The following is a 21,081-nucleotide window of genomic DNA, read 5'->3' as shown; positions in this document are numbered from 1 at the left end:
CCTCCGTGCGCTTCTCTTATTTCCGCTCCTAATACTGGGTTAATGATTGACTGGCAGACACGCTGGTGATGCTGATGACTTGTTTTTCTGAAAGCTGCCCTCGTTGTCTGTTACTTTCTCTTGAGGACAACGTGATTTGTAAGACTGTTGTCTGCTTATTTTCTAGCCCATGAGATAAATGGCGACTTCGCTCCCGCCGGCGCCGTCACACTTCGGTTTTAACCTCGGGACAGACTTCCCGGCTGCACCGAAGGCCGCCAGGGAGGATTCTGGCGGAGCGCGGCGGGAGGGGCGCGGCGGCCGCGAGGAGGCGGGGAGCGCCGGGCCAAAGCGCCTCGGCCAATCAGCGGGCACACCGCCTGACAACCGGCCAATCAGCGGGCACAGAGCTCGGGGGCCCGAGCGGATAATACTAGGAAAGGGAGCCGAGGCTGGCGACTGCAGCCACGGGCACTGCGCCGTTCGCTGCTGCTTGCGACCGCCCTTCCGCGCGTTCCGGGAACTCGAGATCGAAACCTGGTCAAGACGGCCCAACCTTCCAGTTCAGCTTGGGTCAGAGAAAGCCAGAAGCAGCCTCAGCGAGGTGAAGCGCCTGGCTGCTGAGGAATGATCAGAGTCTGGGATGTGCGGAGCGTGGTCGCTAAGAATTTGACTCACCTTCCCCATGCTCCTTCTCTTTCACTCCTCATCCACTGGACTCCGGGCCTCCAGCTGTCAGCCCCGATTTCCTGACAGGGTGTGGCGACCCCGATTTCTGTTTGCAAGCACTGCCAGCAGCCCAAGAGCAAGGTTCCAAGGCTGGATTTCTTTTGCCTAGGCTGCTTAGCCGGGGCCTCAGAGTCTTGGTGAGTTGATGTGCTGTTGCTGGGGTGGGCAAAGGACGTGAATCATCTTTCCCTACCTTTCCTATTCTACTTGTATGTCTTGTCTTTAAGTGCAAAGCATGAACGATGTACACAGAGCCCGCCTGGCTTTAGTGCTGCGCGGCTGAAACAACTGTTGATGCTGGACGGGTGTCTGCAGTTCTGTGTCCAATGTCCCCATGGGACTCTATTGGCAGCAAAACAACTTTGATTTTTAGTTGATTAAATCTGGAGTACTCTGGGTTGGGGGGAGTGTGCTGGGGTGTGGGGTGGTTTTGGGGGAGGATAAGAGAACCTCTCCAAGCCCGTGTAGGAGGATGACAGGTGTGTGGGTATTGTGGGTGGTACCTCGCAGGGTCCGAAAGTCCTTTGGGAGCTGAAAGAAAACAGTTCTTCCACGGACATTTTTATATCCATCATGGCTAAACTAGTTGGATATGGCAAAGCCTGACTAGTGGCCAAAGCCGTGGTAGTTGAACACACTTTTACCCAGGGACTTGTCCCAAAAGCATGTGTAAAGTCAGAGAGGGCTGTGATTAAAGGTCAGGTGTTCACAGAGCACTTAGAATGCACAGATAGGAACCTCGTTGGGTTGGAGATCCGTGAGGGGGCCTAAAGATACAAGAAATAAACGCACGTGTGGTCTGAATGTGAAGGACATGTAGAGAAGTGGGCTTCTCAAGAGGTCGGAGGCGGGCAGACCAGGCGCTCTGGGCCCCAGGCCTGGGGCTGGTGCCTGACAGCGGTCGGTCGGTGGGTCTTTGGGTGTTTTCCTGTCTCTCCAGAGCGCAGGCCACTGAGCAAAGGCCCGGGCGAGGCGTGGTGCGCCATGGCGGACAGGCAGCCGGGTCCCGCCGTGGACTGGGAGATCGACGTGGAGAGCCTGGAGCTGGAGGAGGACAGCTGCGGGGCACCGCCGCCAACGCCGCCCGGGCCCAGCCCGCCGCCTGCCTACGAGGACGACGACGACGCGGAGGACGAGGACGACGTCGACGCGGAGGACGAGGGCGACGGGGAGGAGGCGGCCGCATCCCCAGGGGTGCCGGGGCGGCCGGAGCGGCAGGGAGCCCTGGCGCCAAGGCCGCCCGCGGCGCCGCAGGCCACGCAGGCGCCCGCGGGGCCCCCGGAGCGCGGTACGAACGCGGGCGGCGGCGCGGAGCCGCGCAAGCTCAGTCGCACGCCCAAGTGCGCGCGCTGCCGCAACCACGGCGTGGTGTCCTGCCTCAAGGGCCACAAGCGCTTCTGCCGCTGGCGTGACTGCCAGTGCGCCAACTGCCTGCTGGTGGTGGAGCGGCAGCGCGTCATGGCCGCCCAGGTGGCGCTCCGGAGGCAGCAGGCCACGGAGGTGCGTATCCGTCAGGCAGCTCGCCCCTTCCCGGGTGTCCGGGGCCGCGGCAGGGGTCGGGAGGCGGGGAGGCGGGTTCCGCACACTCTCCGGCCCGGGTCTTCGAGGCGCCTGGCTCTGCCTCAGAAGGATGTTGAGGACATCTCTGCCCACTCTGGCCTGCGGTGTCGGGAGGCAGGAAGCCATGGCCATCGCTGGGGAACTTGGCAGAAAAGATTTTGTGTTAAGAAGCAGGCAGAGAGGTCTTGAAAGTGGTTTAGTTCCGTTGGGGACATTATGGGACATTATTTTATTTCGATTTTCTGTATTTTAACGTTTATTTTGGTGGTGTTGGGGGGAAGCGGAGGACAGAGGCCCATGCAGCGCCCTAAGTCCATGGCCGTGTTACCCAGCTGACCGAGAAAAAGAACCACTCAGCACGTAGAGCTCACAGCGCTTCCGCAGTCACGGGCCATTTAGGAAAATGCTGCCTATTTACGTGTGTGTTCAGTCGTGTCCTACTCTGCGACCCCACGGACCACCAGCTTCTCTGTTCAGGGGGTTTTCCCGGCAAGAATACTGGAGTGGGTTGCCATTTTTTACAGATGAGAACAAAAAAGTGACGTGGGAATTTAGAAGAAACGTCTGCCTTCGAGGAGAACTACCTAAGAACCAGTTGACAGGTCTCTGCCGCCAGCGCGGGGCTTATGGCTGTGAGGAGAGCCTGAATCTTGTTTAAGGGAGAGGGTCTTCTTGAACCTCGGCCGGGGACTGTGTGTGTGTGTGTGTGTCCTTGTGTCCCTGCGCAAGCGCTCTCCGAAGAGAGAAGTTGGGGGTGGAAGGAGAATTTTTGATATTACTTTTTGGCGAGAAGGGGCCGGGAGTGGACCACATGCAAGCCTTGGGCAGTGATCCTCATGGGAAACCTCCCAAGGGCCCCAGAGAGCGCGGCGCGCTGGACTCCAGAGGTGCCTGGGCCGCGGTGCGGCCTCCTCCGGTGTCCCCCGTGTTGCAAAGCCGACTCTGCGTTCGCTCATGTTCCCTGCGGCGTGCGGAAGGGGACGCGGGTGGGGAAGGGCCCGGAATTCCACCTGCTCTCGTTTTGCTCACCTTCGGGTGCCCAGTGAACAGCTTGGAGTTTTGGGCAGACGTGAAAACTTTCGACTTTTCCCCGTCAACCCTCTGTACCCGATCCCATCAGCCCTGCTTCGAGGAGAAACCTGCTTCACATCTCTGGCCAACGTCTGGTGTCCGGCGGCGTCTTTGGCCCTAGGCTGGGCTCCGAGGTCACAGCGGTTCGCCGCAGCTTTGTTTTAGGGTCCAGCTCCTATCATCTCATCCACTGTGAATTTCACTTCCTCCCCGGCTGTCCCCCCATTTCTGAATGTGGACTATGCCTGGATGACTCTCGCACAGTGGCCCCAGGGAAACCCGGGGCCCTTGCCTCCCAGTTGGATGGTTCGGACAGAGCATCTAGCTCATTGTCCTGGAATTAAGAGGTGCTGATATTAATTTGTTTAGAATCATTTTCACATGGAATGGGAAAATAAATAAATTTAGAACGAGGAGGATTACTCTTGCCTCTCCCTTCTGTTACACTTTTTTTTTTTTCAGGGCTCTACTGATTATGTTTCTTGTGTTTACAGGACAAGAAGGGGCTTTCCGGGAAACAGCATAATTTCGAGCGCAAAACAGTGTATCAGAGGCAAGTCAGGGCACCCAGTTTGCTGGCCAAAAGCATTTTAGAAGGTAAAGCAACGCAGAATTATCCTTTAGCCGTTGAAACTGTGTTCTCAGTGATTCTCATTATTCAGGCACATGGCATTTTCACTTACCTGTGAAGGAGCAATCTGAGGGGGAATTGCTTTTTATTGGAAAGTTTGGGTTTTGGATAGAAATCAGTATTTGGGAAAATTTAATCTCACATACCTCCTTTTTTTCCACTGGTAATTTTGTTTTCTGCCTAGTAGTTAATGGGTTAACATGGAGTACATGTGAAATTTGCCCTAGTGTGAGGGATGTACAGATACACTGCCAAGTGATCCCAGAGCAGATGTCCTAGAAGGAAATTAATTAAAAGAAAAGAAATCTTTAGTTTCATTTGGAACTAAATAGAATGAGTCAAGTGAGGAGTTTAACAGCTACCCATTGCCTTCAGTCTGGGCAGTCCAGGCATTAATCCGTATTTTTAATTGTACTCCTTTGCTCTCTGGATTATCTACTTAAATTGCAGTTACTCCACTCTTCATTTTGCTATATTGACAGTTTGTAGATTGTAGAACGTGGAAAAAGTTTTGAATCACACAAGGGAAGTGGAGGTTGAATTTGAACAGAGTGATGTCTCTCTCCATGTGTTTGTTTTCTCTAAAGCTTGGGGATATTTAACTTTTTCTTAAAATACTAGTGATTTTTAAAAATGGTTAAGTTTGGATATGGAATTTATTTATATAATAAATAATATATTGACAGTCTCTCACCATTTAAAGAAAAGGAAGGTTTATATTTGTTCTAATTGCTGCCATTTCATAAGGCTTAGGTTGAAAAGCAGATTTTTTTTTTTTTAAAGTAGGCATTTGAATTGTTTTTCCTATGTGGCTTCTGATTTGAGTTGTTTCTGGACAGGTTTTAAGTTTGCTCATGTCTCACCCTGCGCTGTATACTTCTGACCTTAGAATGGCTTCTCATGCATTCAAAATGAATTTGGTTACAAACTGGGTAAACAGATTTATAACCATAGGGACCACACTGATAAATTGAAATTGTGCCAAAGCAACTTGAGAAGTGGGAGGACGAAATGGAATAGAAAATCCAAGTAAATAACTTTCTGGCAAGAGCTCACCATAGAAATGTACACATTCATTTTCAAATTATATTTTATTTGCAAATGAGTATGATGGGTTTGTCACTATGTAAACACAAACATCACAATGAATCCTTCAAACAAACTTGACAGTGGTGAGTGCTTGGGGCTGATGAAATACTCAAAATATTTTATGCCGCCAGGAATTCTATTTATGTTTTATACTAATCTTTGTTTTTTACTTTATCCCTATTTATAAGATGTATAGTGACTTAATCTATGTGCTAGTGATTGCTTGTTCAACCATTTTGGTATCTGGCCAACATGATTAGTACTGGTGAAAAATGTTTTAGATCAGTTATTTTCCATATAGCAGGGGATACTCTGGCCTTTGTTTGTACTGGTAGTCAGAGGTGGGGGTAGGGGCCCAGTTAAATCGTTCACTGCAGAGTCTCTTTATCTAGTTAACAGCTCTTTTCAATTTTCTATGCTTTTCTGTTTCCTTAAGTCTTTCATCTTTTTCTCCTCACTAATCTTCTTTAACTTTCTCTTTTTCCCTAGTTCTCCTTGGATTATTCTGCAACTGTAACAATGTGTACATAATGAGCCAACTTTAGAAAATAAAAGTGACATCAGCTCTAGGTATAGATACCTTTTTTTAATAATGGAAAAAGGTGACATGGATAGTAATAAAGAATTGACTGAAGCAAGCTGAACAACCTTGTCTTCTTAATATATAGGAGCCTGGGGAGAATATTAAAATTTCAGCCAGTAAAGTATGCCTGTCAAAATAAACAAACCTATCATAACAACAAAAACAACAACAACAAAAAGTTACAGTATGGATATCCTTCCCAGGGAAGGGATTCATTTTAAATTGAACCCATACTTTTGCTTTCTGTATAAAAATACTAGTGATATGGAACTGTACATAACTGTTGTGTTGATATGCATTGTTTCTGTTGCCTTCTGGATTTCCAGATTTTTCCTTATTAGGTGTTAATCTCTGTCATGTGCAATGCTTACTTACTTTAGGCTACCGCCCCATTCCATCAGAGACTTATGTGGGAGGGAGTTTACCTCTACCTCCCCCAGTAAGTGACCGGATGAGGAAAAGGAGGGCCTTTGCGGATAAAGAGTTGGAGAACATTATGCTGGAGAGAGAATATAAAGAGAGGGAGATGTTGGAAGCTTCCCAAGCTGCTGCCTTATTCCTGCCCAACCGCATGGTGCACGGTTCTGACTACAGCTCCTACAAAAGTGCCTACAGCCCCACCCCAGTGGAACCACCAAGCAAGGACTTCTGCAGTTTTTTGCCCACCTGCCTTGATCTCACCATGCAGTATTCAGGCTCTGGGAATATGGAACTAATTTCTTCCAATGTCAGCGTGGCCACGACTTACAGACAGTATCCCCTATCCTCGAGACTTTTAGTTTGGCCCAAGTGTGGCCCCATTAGTGACACCCTCCTCTACCAGCAGTGCCTGCTGAACGCTACCACGTCAGTTCAGGCCCTGAAGCCTGGGACCAGCTGGGACTTGAAGGGAGTACGACTGCAGGATGGACTTGCAGCAGATCATGACATGATGCCACCAAAACTGGAGGGCTCTCTGGTGCTGCCTCACACTCCTGCGGGCCACATCTTAAGAAGTGACCTGCAGGGTCACCAGGCCCTCCCGGAGAGGTCTGCGTTCTCCCCACCCCGACGGAATTTCTCGCCCGTTGTTGACACGGACACCATGGCAGCTCAAGGGCACGTCTTAACCAAGATCAGCAAAGAAAGCACCAGGCACCCTCTGCCACTTAAACATAATCCATTCCACTCATTATTCCAACAGACTCATAATGACAAATCAGGTCCTGAGTTGAAAACATCATCTGTCAAAGAGGCTTTTGAAGAGGCCCCTAAGAAACCCAGGGAGTGTTTAGTCAAGGAGAACCAGAAATACACATTTACAATAGATAGATGTGCAAAAGACCTTTTCGTAGCCAAACAAGTCGGAACAAAACTCTCAGTGAATGAGCCCCTGTCATTTTCTGTTGAGTCTATTCTTAAGAGGCCTTCATCTGCCATCACTCATGTCTCTCAGTGAAAGGCTGCTGAAATGGAAAGCTGGATTTGCTGCCGTCTCAGAGGATTCTTACCAGTCACTAATTTTTTTAAAGATAAAAGTTGTATAAAGAAATTTCTAATGTAAATGGTTATGATTAAAAAAATTCTGTATCTTCATACGCATGTACTTTACCTTACCACATAAATATATTTAAAGATGGAAATTGCTTATGTGCAAATTTTCAGGCTTTACATACCATTTCAAAAAGCAATAAAATTGACACTGTCTTCTAAAAGACCCAGAATTTGCTTAAGTAAATAGTTTCTCTGTCTAGGTAAAACAGCAAGTGTCCATGAAATGTGTTCTTTATTTTTCTGTGATTCTGTGTATTTTCAGGTGTTCTTAATGGTTTCTGGGAGTCAGAGGGGAACACTTACAATGCCTTAGTTGTGCATTTTGGAGGGCATCTAAATGTAGGTATTCAAGACTGAGGCAAAAATAGCTATAAGGAGAATATAGGGAAGGTTTAGTTTATAGAATCTTCATTTCATGTGATTGGACAAAGGTGAATTAATTTGAAGGGAAATGAAGTTTAATATCTCACTTATATGACATAGGTTCTTGGAATGGGTCTCAGTTTCCTTCTCTGATGGGCATGTATATGTGGGACCTCAGGCTTCCTTTCTAGGTTGAACATTCATTCTGTGATTTTTCAGGTTGCTGGGAGCCACAGAGCAGGTTCCCCTGCACATGGTGAACCCCAACTCAGCTCCGCGTTACTTTGTTCTTTCCCGGGATCTGGTGACAGCAGGCATTTAGCAGCAGACCTAGTCACAACTCGCAGCTGATCTGGGAGTCTCAGCTTCATGTGTCCCATGTTTTTGCCAGTGTCAAAAGTATAGCTTTCAGTGTAGCTCTCTTCTGAGATAAAAACATTTTGTCTTCAAACTGCTTCAGCAGACAGTTGCCAAAGCCTGCAGATGTTTATCACAGCATAAGGGTGGCTTCTTATTTCTTACAACTTCCTCCCTGTTTTTAAGTTGTTATCAGATAACAAAATGTTATCTGTTGTTCTATAAGATTGATAAAATATCAGTAATGCACTTATGAAAGTATGAAATTCATCCCTGAAGACTTCACCTGTGGACCTGAAATCAAGTACTAAGATGTTATGGTCATTTCAAACAATCAGGAGCCAAATCCACCTCTAATTTTGCCATGGGGTGAGCTTTTACTTTCAACTCTGCTCTCATTGGGTGACAGGAACGCTAGGCGGGCATACGGAATGTGCCAAGACATTCAGCAGTTTGAAGAATTTATTTTTCACTCTGAAAAACATTAAAAATTATTTAAGAATGATTTTTTTTGCTACTGATGAGCTCATATAAGGCTCAAGGGGTTCTCTGGATTGTTGCTTAAAATCAACAGCAGTTGCAAAAACAAGCCAGACTGTAGATTGATTTTCAGTTTGTACTTGTAAAATAACACTTGGTTTAGGTGAGTCAGGTTTTCTTATTTTTACTATCGCAAAAGCCAGAGTGAATGGAAGTATGCCAGAAAAAAAGAAAATGAAAGCAGGCGGAGATCCCAATAACTGTTGAAGATTCTCATTAAGTGGAAAGTGTTTCCAGTCATGAAGTCCTGGTGTCAGAGACAGAATCTTGCATTGCAATTGCCCCTCTGCCCCCACCCCCAGTCAGCTTTGTTTTATATTTACAGTTACTAATTGTTATCCTCCTATTAGGAATTTATTCTTCATATTAAGTATAAGGTCTTCCCCAATGGCTCAGCAGGTAAAGAATCTGCCTGCAATGCAGGAGACACAGGAGATGTAGAATCGATTGCTGGGTTGGGAAGATCCCCTGGAGGAAGCAATGGCAACCCACTCCAGTAATTTTGCCTGAAAAATCCCATGAACAAAGGAGCCTGGCCAGCTACAGTCCAAAAGGTTGCAAAGAATAGGACACAATTGAGTGACTGAGCATGCACACACACACTGAGTGTAAACTTAGCATCGAAACTAACTGCTGCAGAGGTAATGGGGGAAATCACATTAGAATAAAACCACATGAAAAATCCCATTGAGAAGGCTTTCTCAATCCAAACATGGATTTTTCTTTTTCTTATCCTATTTTAGTATTGGGTATATATATATATATATAGTCAAATTTTTTACCCTTTTGTGTTCATTGGACATTTGAGCATATATTTTCTGACCTCTCTGTATATCATTTTATCTCAGTAAGTGAATCCAGTTGGCTGTGAGTATTAGTCATTTTCCTCACATTACCAGTGACCAAAATTTCACTGTTTTGAAGATTTATGAGGGGCAGTACTTTCCTTGGTGAGTATATTACTCTACCACGCATTAATTCTGCTGTAATGATGAGTTCTTGGAATTTCACATCTACCGTCAGCCACTCAGTGAGAGCTTTGTGTTTGGCACTTCGCTGCTTTTAATCTTTTCTCTTCTGTAAAAGCTAGGATTTGGCTATATACAGTCTTCAGAGAATACTGTCTTCAAACAAATTGAAATAAAATTTCAGTTTTAAGTATTTTTTATGTTCAAAACAATAAATGGATTTGGCTTTAATCATTCTTAAGAACTTAAGGAATAGCAAAACATGGACCTTTCCCTCAATTTGACTCAACAGTACAATAATGCACTTTAATAACTGATTTTCCTTCCATCTCAACGGATCAAGCAGTTCTGAATCCTTTACAACAATGCTTCTCAAGCTTTAATGCATGATGAATCACCTGGGAATCTTGATAAATGTACATTCTGATTCTGTAGGTCTGGAATGGGCCTGAGCTTCTGTGTTTCTAACATTCCTCCCAGGGCCTGCCTGTGTTGCTGTCTTCAGACCACGCTTTGAATAGCAAATGTTTACATTTCTATTATTTTAATGCACATTTAACACACTCTTCTGCACATGTTGGGTTCTAATGCAATAGAGTCATCATGAATATTTTAATATTGGGTTAGCCAAAAAGTTTGTTTGGGTTTTTCTGTAACTATGAATTATTAAAAAAAAATTTCCCTCCAAACCCATAGAATATCTGATACCAAGAGTGAATATTAATGTAACTATGGACTTTGGGTGATTATAATGTGACAGTGAAGATTCATTAGTTAAAACAAATGTTCCACTCTAGTGGGGATATTGGTAAGGGGGAGGTTATACATGTGTTGGGGAAGGGGGAACATGGGAGATCTCTGTACTGTCCCCTCAATGTTGCCATGTCAGTTAAGAAAGTGCCCTTTCTGACCCTTTGGTGGCAGAAGTAGAAGACCTAGGCAAAGTCATGAAGCAAACAAGTTGCTTCTGTTTTCCCTATTTTTTAATGCCTAGATATTCTTTCAATTTGGTTACAAATTAATATATATTTTCAATTGTGATAAAATACACATAGCATAAAAATCACTATCTTAACCATTTTTAAGTGCACAGTCAGTGGTATTTAAGTATATTCACATTAGGTACAACCATAACCGCCATCCCTCTCCAGAACTCTTCACCTCGCAAAACTGAAACCCTTTTACCCACTAAACAATAACTCCTTGCTCCCCACAGCCCTTGACAAACACCATTCTACTTTTATTTATTTATGACTGTGCTGAGTCTTCCTTGCTTTTGCGTGGGGCTTCTCTCTAGTTATGGTGAGCAGGGACTCCTGTCTAGTTGGGTGTGTGGGCTGTTCATTGCGGTGACTTTGTTGCAGAGCACAGGCTTTCTAGTGCCCGGGCTTCAGTTGTGATGCATGGGCTCCGTAGTTCCTGGACTCTAGAGCACAGGCTCAGTAGTTGTGGTACACTTGCGTGGTTGCCCTTTAGCATGTGGGGTCTTCCCAGACCAGGAATTAAACCAGTGTCTCCTGCACTGGCAGGCGGAGTCTTAAACACTGAGCCACCAGTGAATTTGACTCCTCTAGGTACCTCATATAAGTGGAGACATAATGTATTTGTCCCTTTGTGACTGGTTTATTTCACTTAGAATATTGTCTTCAAGTTTTATTCATGTTGTAGCATATGTCAGAATTTGTTTCCTTTGTAAGACAGTAGTATTCCATTGCATGTGTATGCCACATTTTCTTTATCCTTTCACCTGTTGGCGAACACTTGGGTTGCTTTAATGCTGCTATGAACATGGCTGTGTAACTATCTCTTCCCCTAGTCCTCACTGCCTGATTTCACTTTCCCATCTTCCAAGAACTCCATTTGCTCAAGTGCACACCCATCCCACATGGTTTCCCTCTCTCCTGGCGAGTGAACCATCTCCATTCCTCACCAAGTCAGCTCTGCTTTGCCCAGAGAGGCTCCAGGGTCAGTCATGTACCTTTTAATGTGAGTTTAAGTGAGTATGCTCTCACATCATCTTCATTTCAAAGCTTAATGCTAATTGTGGACTGAAAGACTTGCATTAACTTGTATTAAGAAACTTTCTGGAATGTCTTCTGGAAAGTCTCAGCAGTGCTAAAGAGCACAGAAATGGCTGAAGGTCAGGATGAAGTAAGAAAAGGAGAGACTGCAATTCCCTGTAGAATAATAAAGACATCACTTCATTTTGAGGCTGGATTTTCAATTGGGACTAGAATTCTACTGGCCATCCTGATTTTATTTATTTTTGGATTAACTTTCTTTGTTCCTATTCTAGGTCTGTAAGCTTAGGCTTATTTCCTAATAAGCCCTAGGGCTGTTAGTTTTTGATATGGCTGGATTCTGCAGTTTGTAAACTTTGGTTTGTGGCACCCACTTATTTTAGTGGTTGTATCAAGATTTTATCATACTCTACCATCCTTAGTTATGTTGTTTTTTAGCTTGTTATATCTGAACATGTTTAGAATATGTGATTATTCATGGAATTCAGTTTAATGAACATCTACTGAGAACTTTTTGTATGCCGGATACATGCTGGTAAGTGGGCCTATATTATTTAGGTTCTTTTAAGTAGAAAAAAGAACCCAGAAGACTACTTAAGTTATTTTTTAAAATAAGGTTTTATTTTAAAGAGAAGGAAATAAGGAGGATGGAAATCTTGACACTTAGCAGGTCTCCCAAAGACTGGGACATGGTCTGAACACTATAAGGTTGTTCAGTCCAGGTCTAGCAGCCTTGCTTCCCTTTTGTTCCCTTGGCAGTTAATGCGTGACCCAGGGAAAGTACCTGCAAGTGCTAGTTGCCTCTTCAATACCTACTCTCCTCTCCTTTAGTAACAGAGCCCTGGATTTATTTGAACTGGTGACATGCCCAGCAAAAAGGTCTGCATTTCCAGCCTGATTTGCATCTAGGTGTGGCAATCTACTCCAGTATTCTTGCCTGGAGAATCCCATGGAAAGAGGAGCCTGGCGGGCTATAGTCCATGGGGTCAGAAGAGTTGGATATGACTGAGAGACTTAGCATGCATGCACATGGCTATTGTGACCCAGGTGGGCAGCCATGGGTGGACTTCAGGATATCTAACAGAGACTGAAACCATGAGGAGGAGCACATTTGGGTTTTTTTCTGTTTTGTCTTCTTCATTTCTGGAATTTGGAAGAATCCTGTAGCATGTTATGACATTGAGGTTGGCAGCCATGTTCAAAGGAGGCTGAAGCAGAGAAATCAAAAAAGCCTAGATGCCTGTTTCTTCAGAGGATCTGCTATAGCAGCCCTTGATTGCTTTCCTCTGTTTGTTCATCTTTTATGGGAGATACTATGTGCATGAGCTGTTGTCACTGGCTCATGGTTACAAACAGCTGAATGTAATCCCTTCTGGTAAAGTGGGGAGGGTGCCTCCATTCTGATGAAGCATCTGCTGGGTGTGCCTGCTGTTCCTCTGTTCCCACTCTCTTTTCTCTAATTTTCCTTCCCTTCTTTACTATTATCTCTACGTGCATCTTTTGGTTTCTTTCTCTGCTATTGTTCCATCATACTGTAACTCCTTCCTCCATACCAACAGTAGGATCCAATGAGTTCAGCTAATTCCTGTTGTTTTCTTTCATCCAAGCCTTACAGGTAAGGTACTTGGACTTGGTCTCCGTGGGGAGTCCTGTGGTATAAGCCATGGCACTCTCCACTAGGAAACCTCTCACTGGATATAGGGGGCTCTTGGAATATTAATATAATATATCCCCTTACAAATCAGTTTAAAATATGAATAAGACATGGTCCCTGCACCTTAAGGGCTCAGAGCCTACTGAAGCAGAAGCGTACATATGCTTAGTTGGTTTTTTGTTTTGTTTTGTTCTTTACAAAAATCCAACTCTAAGTCAGATGATAATGATAAAAGAGCTAACTTACGGTCTTCATTTTTTGTCTGAAACTTTTCAGGCATTATTTCATTTTAATTCACACAAAGTTTAACTTGTGAAGTTGGTATAATTGTTTCCCTTGCTTTACATGTAAGAACACAGGCTTAGAGACGTGAAGTAGCCTGCCCAGGATCACACGCTGGGGACGTGACTGTGTAGGGAAGAATCCCAGGTCACTGGAATTTCAGAGAATGTACTCTTAATCTGCACCTTATGCGACTTCACAGAAATGAAATGAAGCTCCTTTTCATGCCCATATCTTGGTGTAAGAGGATAGAGAGGTGGGAGATCTGAGTTCCGAGTCATGCTTCCTCTTTCTGTCCTTTTGCTTCTCAGATTTTGTTTCCATCTGTAAAACAAGGGTTGATGAAATGGGCCTGAAAGACTTGGCTGTTGAAAGGCAGAGTTTGAATCCTGGTGGATCACGTGCTTGTCACGTGGCAAGAAGACTCAACAGAACCCCTGAGCTGTGGTGGCTCTGGCTGATCTATTCAGCCTGGACTCCATCTGTAGCGTTAATCCTCTGGAAAGAGGCTCTTTAAAATCCACTTTATGTGGAATAAAGCTAAATTGTCCAGGGGGACATCTGAAGCATGAACCAGAGGATGTGTTTAAGAAGCTTACCCTGATGCCGAAAAGCCTCCAACAGGAAACAGACATGGCTGATCACTAAGTCAGCTCTAGTCTACTTTTTATATGGCATTTCTCTTCCTTTCTCCACTCACTTAAATGACCAATATTCTTAATATGAACCTGTTCCCTTAGATTGCTTCCAGGAGGCAGCATGGCAAACTGGAATGCATACAGGCTTGGAGTCAGGTTAAAGCGGTTTAAAATTTAGCTCATCCTTGGCCAGTCATCTCACTTCTTTGAACTTCCTTTTTTCCTTCTGTGCAGTGGAGACAATAACATCAGAGAGAATTGTTAAAAGGATTAAGTAGTTTAATATATATAAAGGGCCTGATCCAAATAAAGTTGCTCTCCCTACCTTTGACCCATGATATTCTCTAGAAGATATTTCTCTTCACCAAGAGCCTGAAACTTCAAACAGTCTGCAAGGAGAATTACATGGTTTTAAAGACTTATTATTAAGATGGAAAAATTTAGCCTCGAGATTCTACAGAACTGTAGACTATGTCATTTAATTTTATAACATAATAAACAAAATTATCATAAAAGCAAATACATGCTATAATAAAAATGAGCCATTTTGGACCCACTCATAATATGGACCTCTTTTCTAGATTTTAAACTATTAAATAGGTGAAGAATGTACATGGTGCAAGACTACAAAGGATATACAGTGTAAAGTGAGCTCCTGAATCCCCTCTTCAGAATCAAATCCTATTGCTCATTCATTACATGTCTTTCCAGAGATCGTCTATGAACACAGATGCATGAATGGGAGACGACATGTGCAGAGTTCTGCACTTTGCCCCTAGAACTATGTCCTGGGACACATTCCATGCCAATTCATGTTGAGCTGCTTTAATATTGACTTAATGTAGACTCTGTCTTGAACTAGATTCTCAGAGATGACCTTCTCAGATGGTAAAGAGTCCGCCTGCAATGCAGGAGACCTGGGTTCAATCCCTGGGTCGGGAAGATCCCCTGAAGAAGGGCATGGCTACACAATCCAGTATCCTTGCCTGGAGAATTCCATGGACAGAGGAGCCTAGCTGGCTACAGTCCATGGGGTTGCAAAGAGTTGGACACCACTGAGTGACTAACACACAGTATAGTCAGCTCTCTGCATCCGTGGATTTCACATTTACGGTTTCAACCAATGAACTGCCATTCAGTTGAATTAGTGAATGCAGAACCGTCAGTACTGAGGGATAACTGTATTCATTGTACTGCACCATTATATCTACAGGATTTGAGCTTCACAGATTTTGGTGTCTGTCGGGGTTCTCAGAACCAATCTCCCCATCCACTCCCTTTGGATACAGGGAGAGAGGACTGTGCAGAGGAGGACACTGTGGCTTACAGGAGTGTGAACTGTTCAAGGTCACAGATCCCTTCATTTCCATCCTGATGAGCTTTCCTTGTCACCAGGCTGTGGATGAGTGTAGGTGTATGCGCAGACGCGTGTGAGCCCAATTGGCCAGTGACTTAGCTAATACCTACTACTTAATGATATGGTTTCATTTAAAAGTTATAACAAGAGATACAGACACAAATGAGGAGCGTGAGCTTGAGTAAAGAATCTGCTCAAGGTTTTTGGTTCTCTCAGGCTCTAAAGTCCATGCCCTTTGGCACTGCACCTAACTTTCTCTCTCCCTCTTGGAGGTGACAGTTTCAGGAAAGTGGGGACAAAGGATGCAAAGTGGCGTAAAGTGATTAGATTTTGATTAAATGTAAAGTACTTCCCTGGTGGGTCAGGTGGTAAAGAATCAACCTGCAACGTGGGAGACCTGAGTTTGATCCCTGGGTTGGGAAGATCCCCTGGAGGAGGGCATAGCTACCCACTCCAGTATTCTTGCCTGGAGAATACCCATGGACAGAGGAGCCTGGTGGACTACAGTCCATGGGGTCACAAAGAGTTGGACACGACTGAGCGACTAAGTGCACACACACACACTTCCAGTAAAACAAATGACTTTGTTGAATCTTGAGGGAAAGGCACATTGTGTTGTATTGGCAGAGGTGAGGGTGGCTGGGAAGATGGGTCGTTGGGAAGTGTGGGTCAAAGTTGCCTGCAGGTGTGAGGGCATTACAGCTTCATGATGACAGCCCAGTCTGTAGGTGCTCTCACAATGACACCACTAACTGACTTCTTGTTCGCAAGAACCAAACCTGTCAGCCAACGTGGTTAGCCACTTCCTCCTTTTAAACCGTGGCATGTTTGCCCAGTTTCATTTCCTTTTTTCTCCTGGAAAGTGCTCCCTTATCAGACGTGGAAGACAAAGTCATTTGAGCCACCTTCACTCACAGTGAAAACACCACTGTATTTCTCATTTATGTTATAGGCCTAGATTCCTGTAGGGCCTGCCTTGGAGCACTGAATCACAGTGGATCCTAAGGCTGTGTCCATGCCAGAGTGGACTGTGAACAGTAGATGACATAGTAATGTGGCCACAGCCATGGTGGCTGGCTGCCTCCGCCGGATCTGGCCTTTTCTGGCAAGTTGAAAAGCACTCCCTGCTCACAGGTAGTGTCGTGAATGTTTCCTCCCTATTTTGCACTGAATATGTGTGTGTATGTGAGTGTGTGTATAATCTTTGTTTTCTTTCCTCTCTTATTCCCTTATCACGTAGCATAAAATGTATTAATTTTATATCATAGTATTTAAATATTCTTAATTTTATATCATAGTCTATAAGTTATGGAATATCATGAAGGGTAGACATGACTTAAGGACTTTACCTCCTGTTTGTTCTGAGGTGGAGGTTACTGTGATTTCAGCCTACACAATATAGTTATGACCTTATTACTGTTTTATTCAAAGACAAGTATGGTTTAAAGAGAGGCATGTGGATGCCAATTTGACAAAGGCTTAATCTTACCATGTGAACTTGGTGGGGCTGCAGTGTGCCCAAGATTAAACATAATTTCTGGGTGTGTCTGAGAGGGTGGTTCCCAATGAGATCAGCATTTGAGTCGGAGGACTCTGTAAAGTAGACTGCCTTCCCCACTGTGGATGGGCATTGTCCAGTCCATTGAGGGCCCGAGTAGGAAGGAGGAATGAGCCCCTTTTTTGGGCCTCGCTGCATGAACTCAGACATCTTATCTCATCTTCTGCCTTTGGACTGAGGTTTATGCTTGGCTCTCCTGATTTTCAGGTATTTGGACTCATACTGAATTACACCATTGGCTGTCCTGGGTCTCCAGCTTGCAGATGGCAAGAATTTCAACCTCCATAATCTCATGAATCAGTTCCTCATCACTCACAACTCTTGTAGCTTTCCCACTGAAGACTCATTGGGTTGGAGTTTGTAAATTTAACTCCAGAGCTCTGCTTGCCTTTTTGTGCACCTGCTACCAGGCAGTGGTGATTAGTTATGATCTCATGGATCAGACAGATACTGAGGAAACATGGATTAGCATGCTTTTCCATCCAGCTAGGGGAATTAAGGGAACACTTCATAAACCTCTTATTGGGATGTACACAATTTTTGTACAATTTTGTGCAAGATACGAATATTCTATGCCTTTCTCTTCTTGTCCATAAAGTGGAAATACTTACATATATGTCACCGGGATGTCACACAGATTTAAATTAGGTCTTATATTGTGTGCATTCAATAAGTATATGCTAACTTTGGATAGTTACTATATCGATGTTCACAGTTTTCCAAAAATGGATTTTCCTGGCAGCTATATTCTGTGTTCTAACCTGCCTTTTTTATTTGTGGGAAAGCCTTTTAGCTACAGCCTACCTTTGTGATCAAGAAAGATTTTTAGAACGTGGATGTTCATAACCAAAATGTTCCCAGATCACTGCCAGACATACTGCTGATTTTTAAACAAGTTGTATTTTCCTAGACTATACTATTTTGAAAGTGAAAGTGAAGTCGCTCAGTCATGGCCAACTCTTCGAGACCCCATGGACTGCAGCCTACCAGGCTCCTCCGTCCATGGGATTTTCCAGGCAAGAGTACTGGAGTGGGGTGCCATTGCCTTCTCCATGACTGAGCGACTTCACTTTCACTTTTCACTTCTATGCATTGGAGAAGGAAATGGCAACCCACTCCAGTGTTCTTGCCTGGAGAATCCCAGATATGGGGTCGCACAGAGTCAGACACGACTGAAGTGACTTAGCAGTAGCAGCATACTATTTTGAAACACTTAACCAGAATCCAGCACTCTTTCTGAGAAAATAAAGGATGCAATTTTTTCATAATTCATCACTAGAAAAACTTGGATACCTATGAGCAAAGAATAATTCAATTTTTTTCAGTATCTAATTTTTTGCTAATGATGTAATGACTGAAAATGGCTTACACTCTAGGTGAAGCATACTGAGGATGAGAATGCCAGATATTAGATATTGCCAAATCAGAACAGGATAGAAATGTTCCTCTTTCCAGACTCTTATTGTAATCCTTAGGTCTTTCATTCACAGGAGACCTAAACCCTAAATAATACAGAATAAACTAGGACACTGAAATGAAGGTAGGGGCAGGGGTATTTGAAAGGCATATTCATGATTCATTTCTGCTTGTTCTCAAAATTCAATGTATCTTGAATAACTTTGATAGTGTATCCTGCAGATTTAGGGCATCAAAAAAACTAAGTTTTTTGATGTAGACTAGATTTTGGGTTTGCAGAAATACCACTGCCCTCCATAAACTGATATATGCCTGGTAGAAGAATATCCACTCACCAACTCCTGCTGACAGAATTGTGTATTGGGTGTTGTGTTAGAATACTTTGTGTTGCAAGTGACAGAAACCTAACCCTTAAGCATTTAGTTTAAGCAGAAATGGAGAATATTTGAAATACAGGGGTTTCTTATATACTTGAAGAAGGATTTATAAATAAAATCTCAAAAGAAGCAAGGAAACATTCAGGCTTCCCTTCAGGAGCAACTGGAACTGGGACATTTATCTCTGTACCGGATTCTCTGACGTCTAACATCTATCATGGCTTCTTCTGGCGGTATTCCTCCTTCATTCACTCTCACTGCAGACCAAGTCCCTCCCAAGCATCATATTTCATAGCTTTCACCCCTGAGAATACTGAACTCCTACCTTTGTTCCATTTAAAAGTCCTGGGAAAGAACTCTGATTGGTCAGGCTTGGGTAAAGTACCATCCTTGGACCAATCAACCCTAGCCAGGAAGATGAAGAGATAGGGCCTAGGCATTGCTACCAGAGACCAGAAGAGAGACTCCTGAGTCAAGTAGACCCCATTTGGTACCAACCACAGTTTGCTAGTCCCAGGTCTCTTTGGGTGCTCAGGCATCTCTGCATTTCCTGAAAAAACCCTGTGCACTTGGCATGTTCCTATGCTGAAATCCAGGTACAGAAATCTGGAGGAACTCTGTATGACGTACCTGGAGACCACAGAATCATCTCTGGCCCAGGGGAAAAGATCCTCTTGGCCATAGGATAAAGGTGTAGAGAAAGTTCTTGCACCACACGCCCTAAAAGAACATGCATTTCTTAGAGCCAGGGGTGAACATGAGCACTTTGGCATTTTCTTTTCCCCATGAAAAGACATGTCAAACCATTAATGCATTCATTTCCCTCACTCCTTTTGCAAAGCCTCATCCTACCTCCCCATCTTTGAGATACTCAGTGGAGACACTCACTGGCTTTGATATCACAAATAATTTTTTCTTTTGGATGAACGTGTTTGCTGAGGCAGCAGATTTCCCTGCTTGATTCTTTATTTGTGCATTAAAATATAATAGGTCTGCAGTTTTAATCCTGGACCAAAAAGAACATAAAATGTGTTTGATCTCTGGTTCGTGATGGAGCTCCTTAGGTCTTGGATCGATTACTTCTGAATAGGTGCCCTTTGCCCAGAATTCCAGCGAGTACTCCAGGGCAAAGATAAACTGTGTCTCCAGAGATGAAAGGACAGTTGTTTCCCCACGAAACCTCATAAATCAGTTTTGATATTGTTTTTGTTTGATTTGATTTTTTTTTTTTTTCAGGCACAACATTAGGGCTGTTCAATGCGTTTAACTGAAAATATTTGTATAGGGTCCTGGGTTTTCTTTTGTGATGAAAAGTGTTACCTCAAAAAATGAGCTGATAAATTGCAAAGCAAAGTGAAATGAACATCCACCCAGCATCAGGCTCTGAGAGTCCAACATCTGATTGTACTTAGTGAGGAGGAAACTTGAAAAAAAAATCAACCCAACTTTCATTTCTTACTTCTTTTATCCTTAAGCTCAGCAATAAACTAGCACTCTTTGGTTAAAAAGTCAAGGGAACAGATGTATCATACTGGTGCTTCAGCATGTATATTTCAAGCGGAGCACGTAAAGTATGTGAACGCCTCTCAACCCTCAGTGGGGAGAGCCTCAAGGAGCATGCGCCACGCTGCTGTCAGTCACCAGGGCACATCCCTGAAATAATAGCTCCTCTAGTTCGCTGGAGCTTGGTACAAAGGGATGCGCTTCTGGAGGCTGGCTGCTCACTTCGCAGAGAGGAAGTCAGTGACTGACCTGTACAGAGCTGAAACGCCGTTTGACAGCTGGTAGGTCACAAGCTGAGCCTGGAGATGGTACTGTTGAAAACTAGGGACAAACCTCAGAGGCAGTTTAAAAAGGCACTGAGCGCAAGGTCTCGAGTTCTGTCCCAGAAGACCTGGGTTGTGTCCCACCTGGCCGTTGCTAGTTAGATGAAGTTATTTAGTTTTCTGCTCCCCAAACTGGGCCTATCTGTGTTTGCCCCGGAGAACTTTTTGGGATGAATGACGGTGCGTGCGTCTGTATTTGGTCTCTCAGCCCTGTCCAGCTGTTTGTGACCCTTTTGGACTGAAACCTATCAGATTTCTCTGTCCATGGGATTTTCCAGGCAAGAAAGCTGGAATGGATAGCCGTTTCCTCCTCCAGCGGATCTTCCTGACCCAGGGATCGAACCCCCTATTCCCGTGGCTCTGACAGTGCAGGTGGATTCTTTACCTCCTGAGCCAGTGAAGAACAGTAGTGTGCGTAAAATGCTTTTCTTATGCTCTAGTGTAGACTGTATTTTTTTTTTTTTAATTAGAATTCATTACGTATAAGAAAGGCTTCATTCAACTTTTTGAATTCAGAAACTGGAAAGGACCTTTGAAAGCATCTGGTTC

The 21,081-nt window shown here is 44.2% G+C and overlaps 1 protein-coding gene across 3 annotated transcripts; it reads left to right on the top strand.

Moving 5' to 3' along the window:
- Positions 1-439: 439 nt before the first annotated feature.
- Positions 440-7,341, top strand: DMRT2 (doublesex and mab-3 related transcription factor 2). Of its 3 annotated transcripts, XM_043891431.1 has the most exons (5): positions 440-845; positions 1,649-2,208; positions 3,834-3,936; positions 5,549-5,629; positions 6,023-6,158. In XM_043891431.1, the coding sequence occupies exons 2-4, from the start codon at positions 1,693-1,695 to the stop codon at positions 5,602-5,604; spliced, it is 675 nt and encodes a 224-aa protein (XP_043747366.1). In that variant the 5' UTR covers positions 440-845; positions 1,649-1,692; the 3' UTR covers positions 5,605-5,629; positions 6,023-6,158. The 3 variants fall into 3 exon arrangements, with proteins under 3 accessions (XP_043747366.1, XP_043747364.1, XP_043747365.1); XM_043891429.1 differs by lacking the exon at positions 5,549-5,629 and having other exon boundaries at positions 6,023-7,341; XM_043891430.1 differs by lacking the exons at positions 440-845; positions 1,649-2,208; positions 3,834-3,936 and having other exon boundaries at positions 5,566-5,629; positions 6,023-7,341.
- The last annotated feature ends 13,740 nt before the right edge of the window (positions 7,342-21,081 follow it).

Source organism: Cervus elaphus, chromosome 29 (genome assembly GCF_910594005.1).
Source record: "Cervus elaphus chromosome 29, mCerEla1.1, whole genome shotgun sequence".
In the NCBI taxonomy this organism is placed as follows: domain Eukaryota; kingdom Metazoa; phylum Chordata; class Mammalia; order Artiodactyla; family Cervidae; genus Cervus; species Cervus elaphus.
The sequence above is the reverse complement of the archived record's forward strand: the minus strand, read 5'-3'. Positions and strand labels throughout refer to the sequence as shown.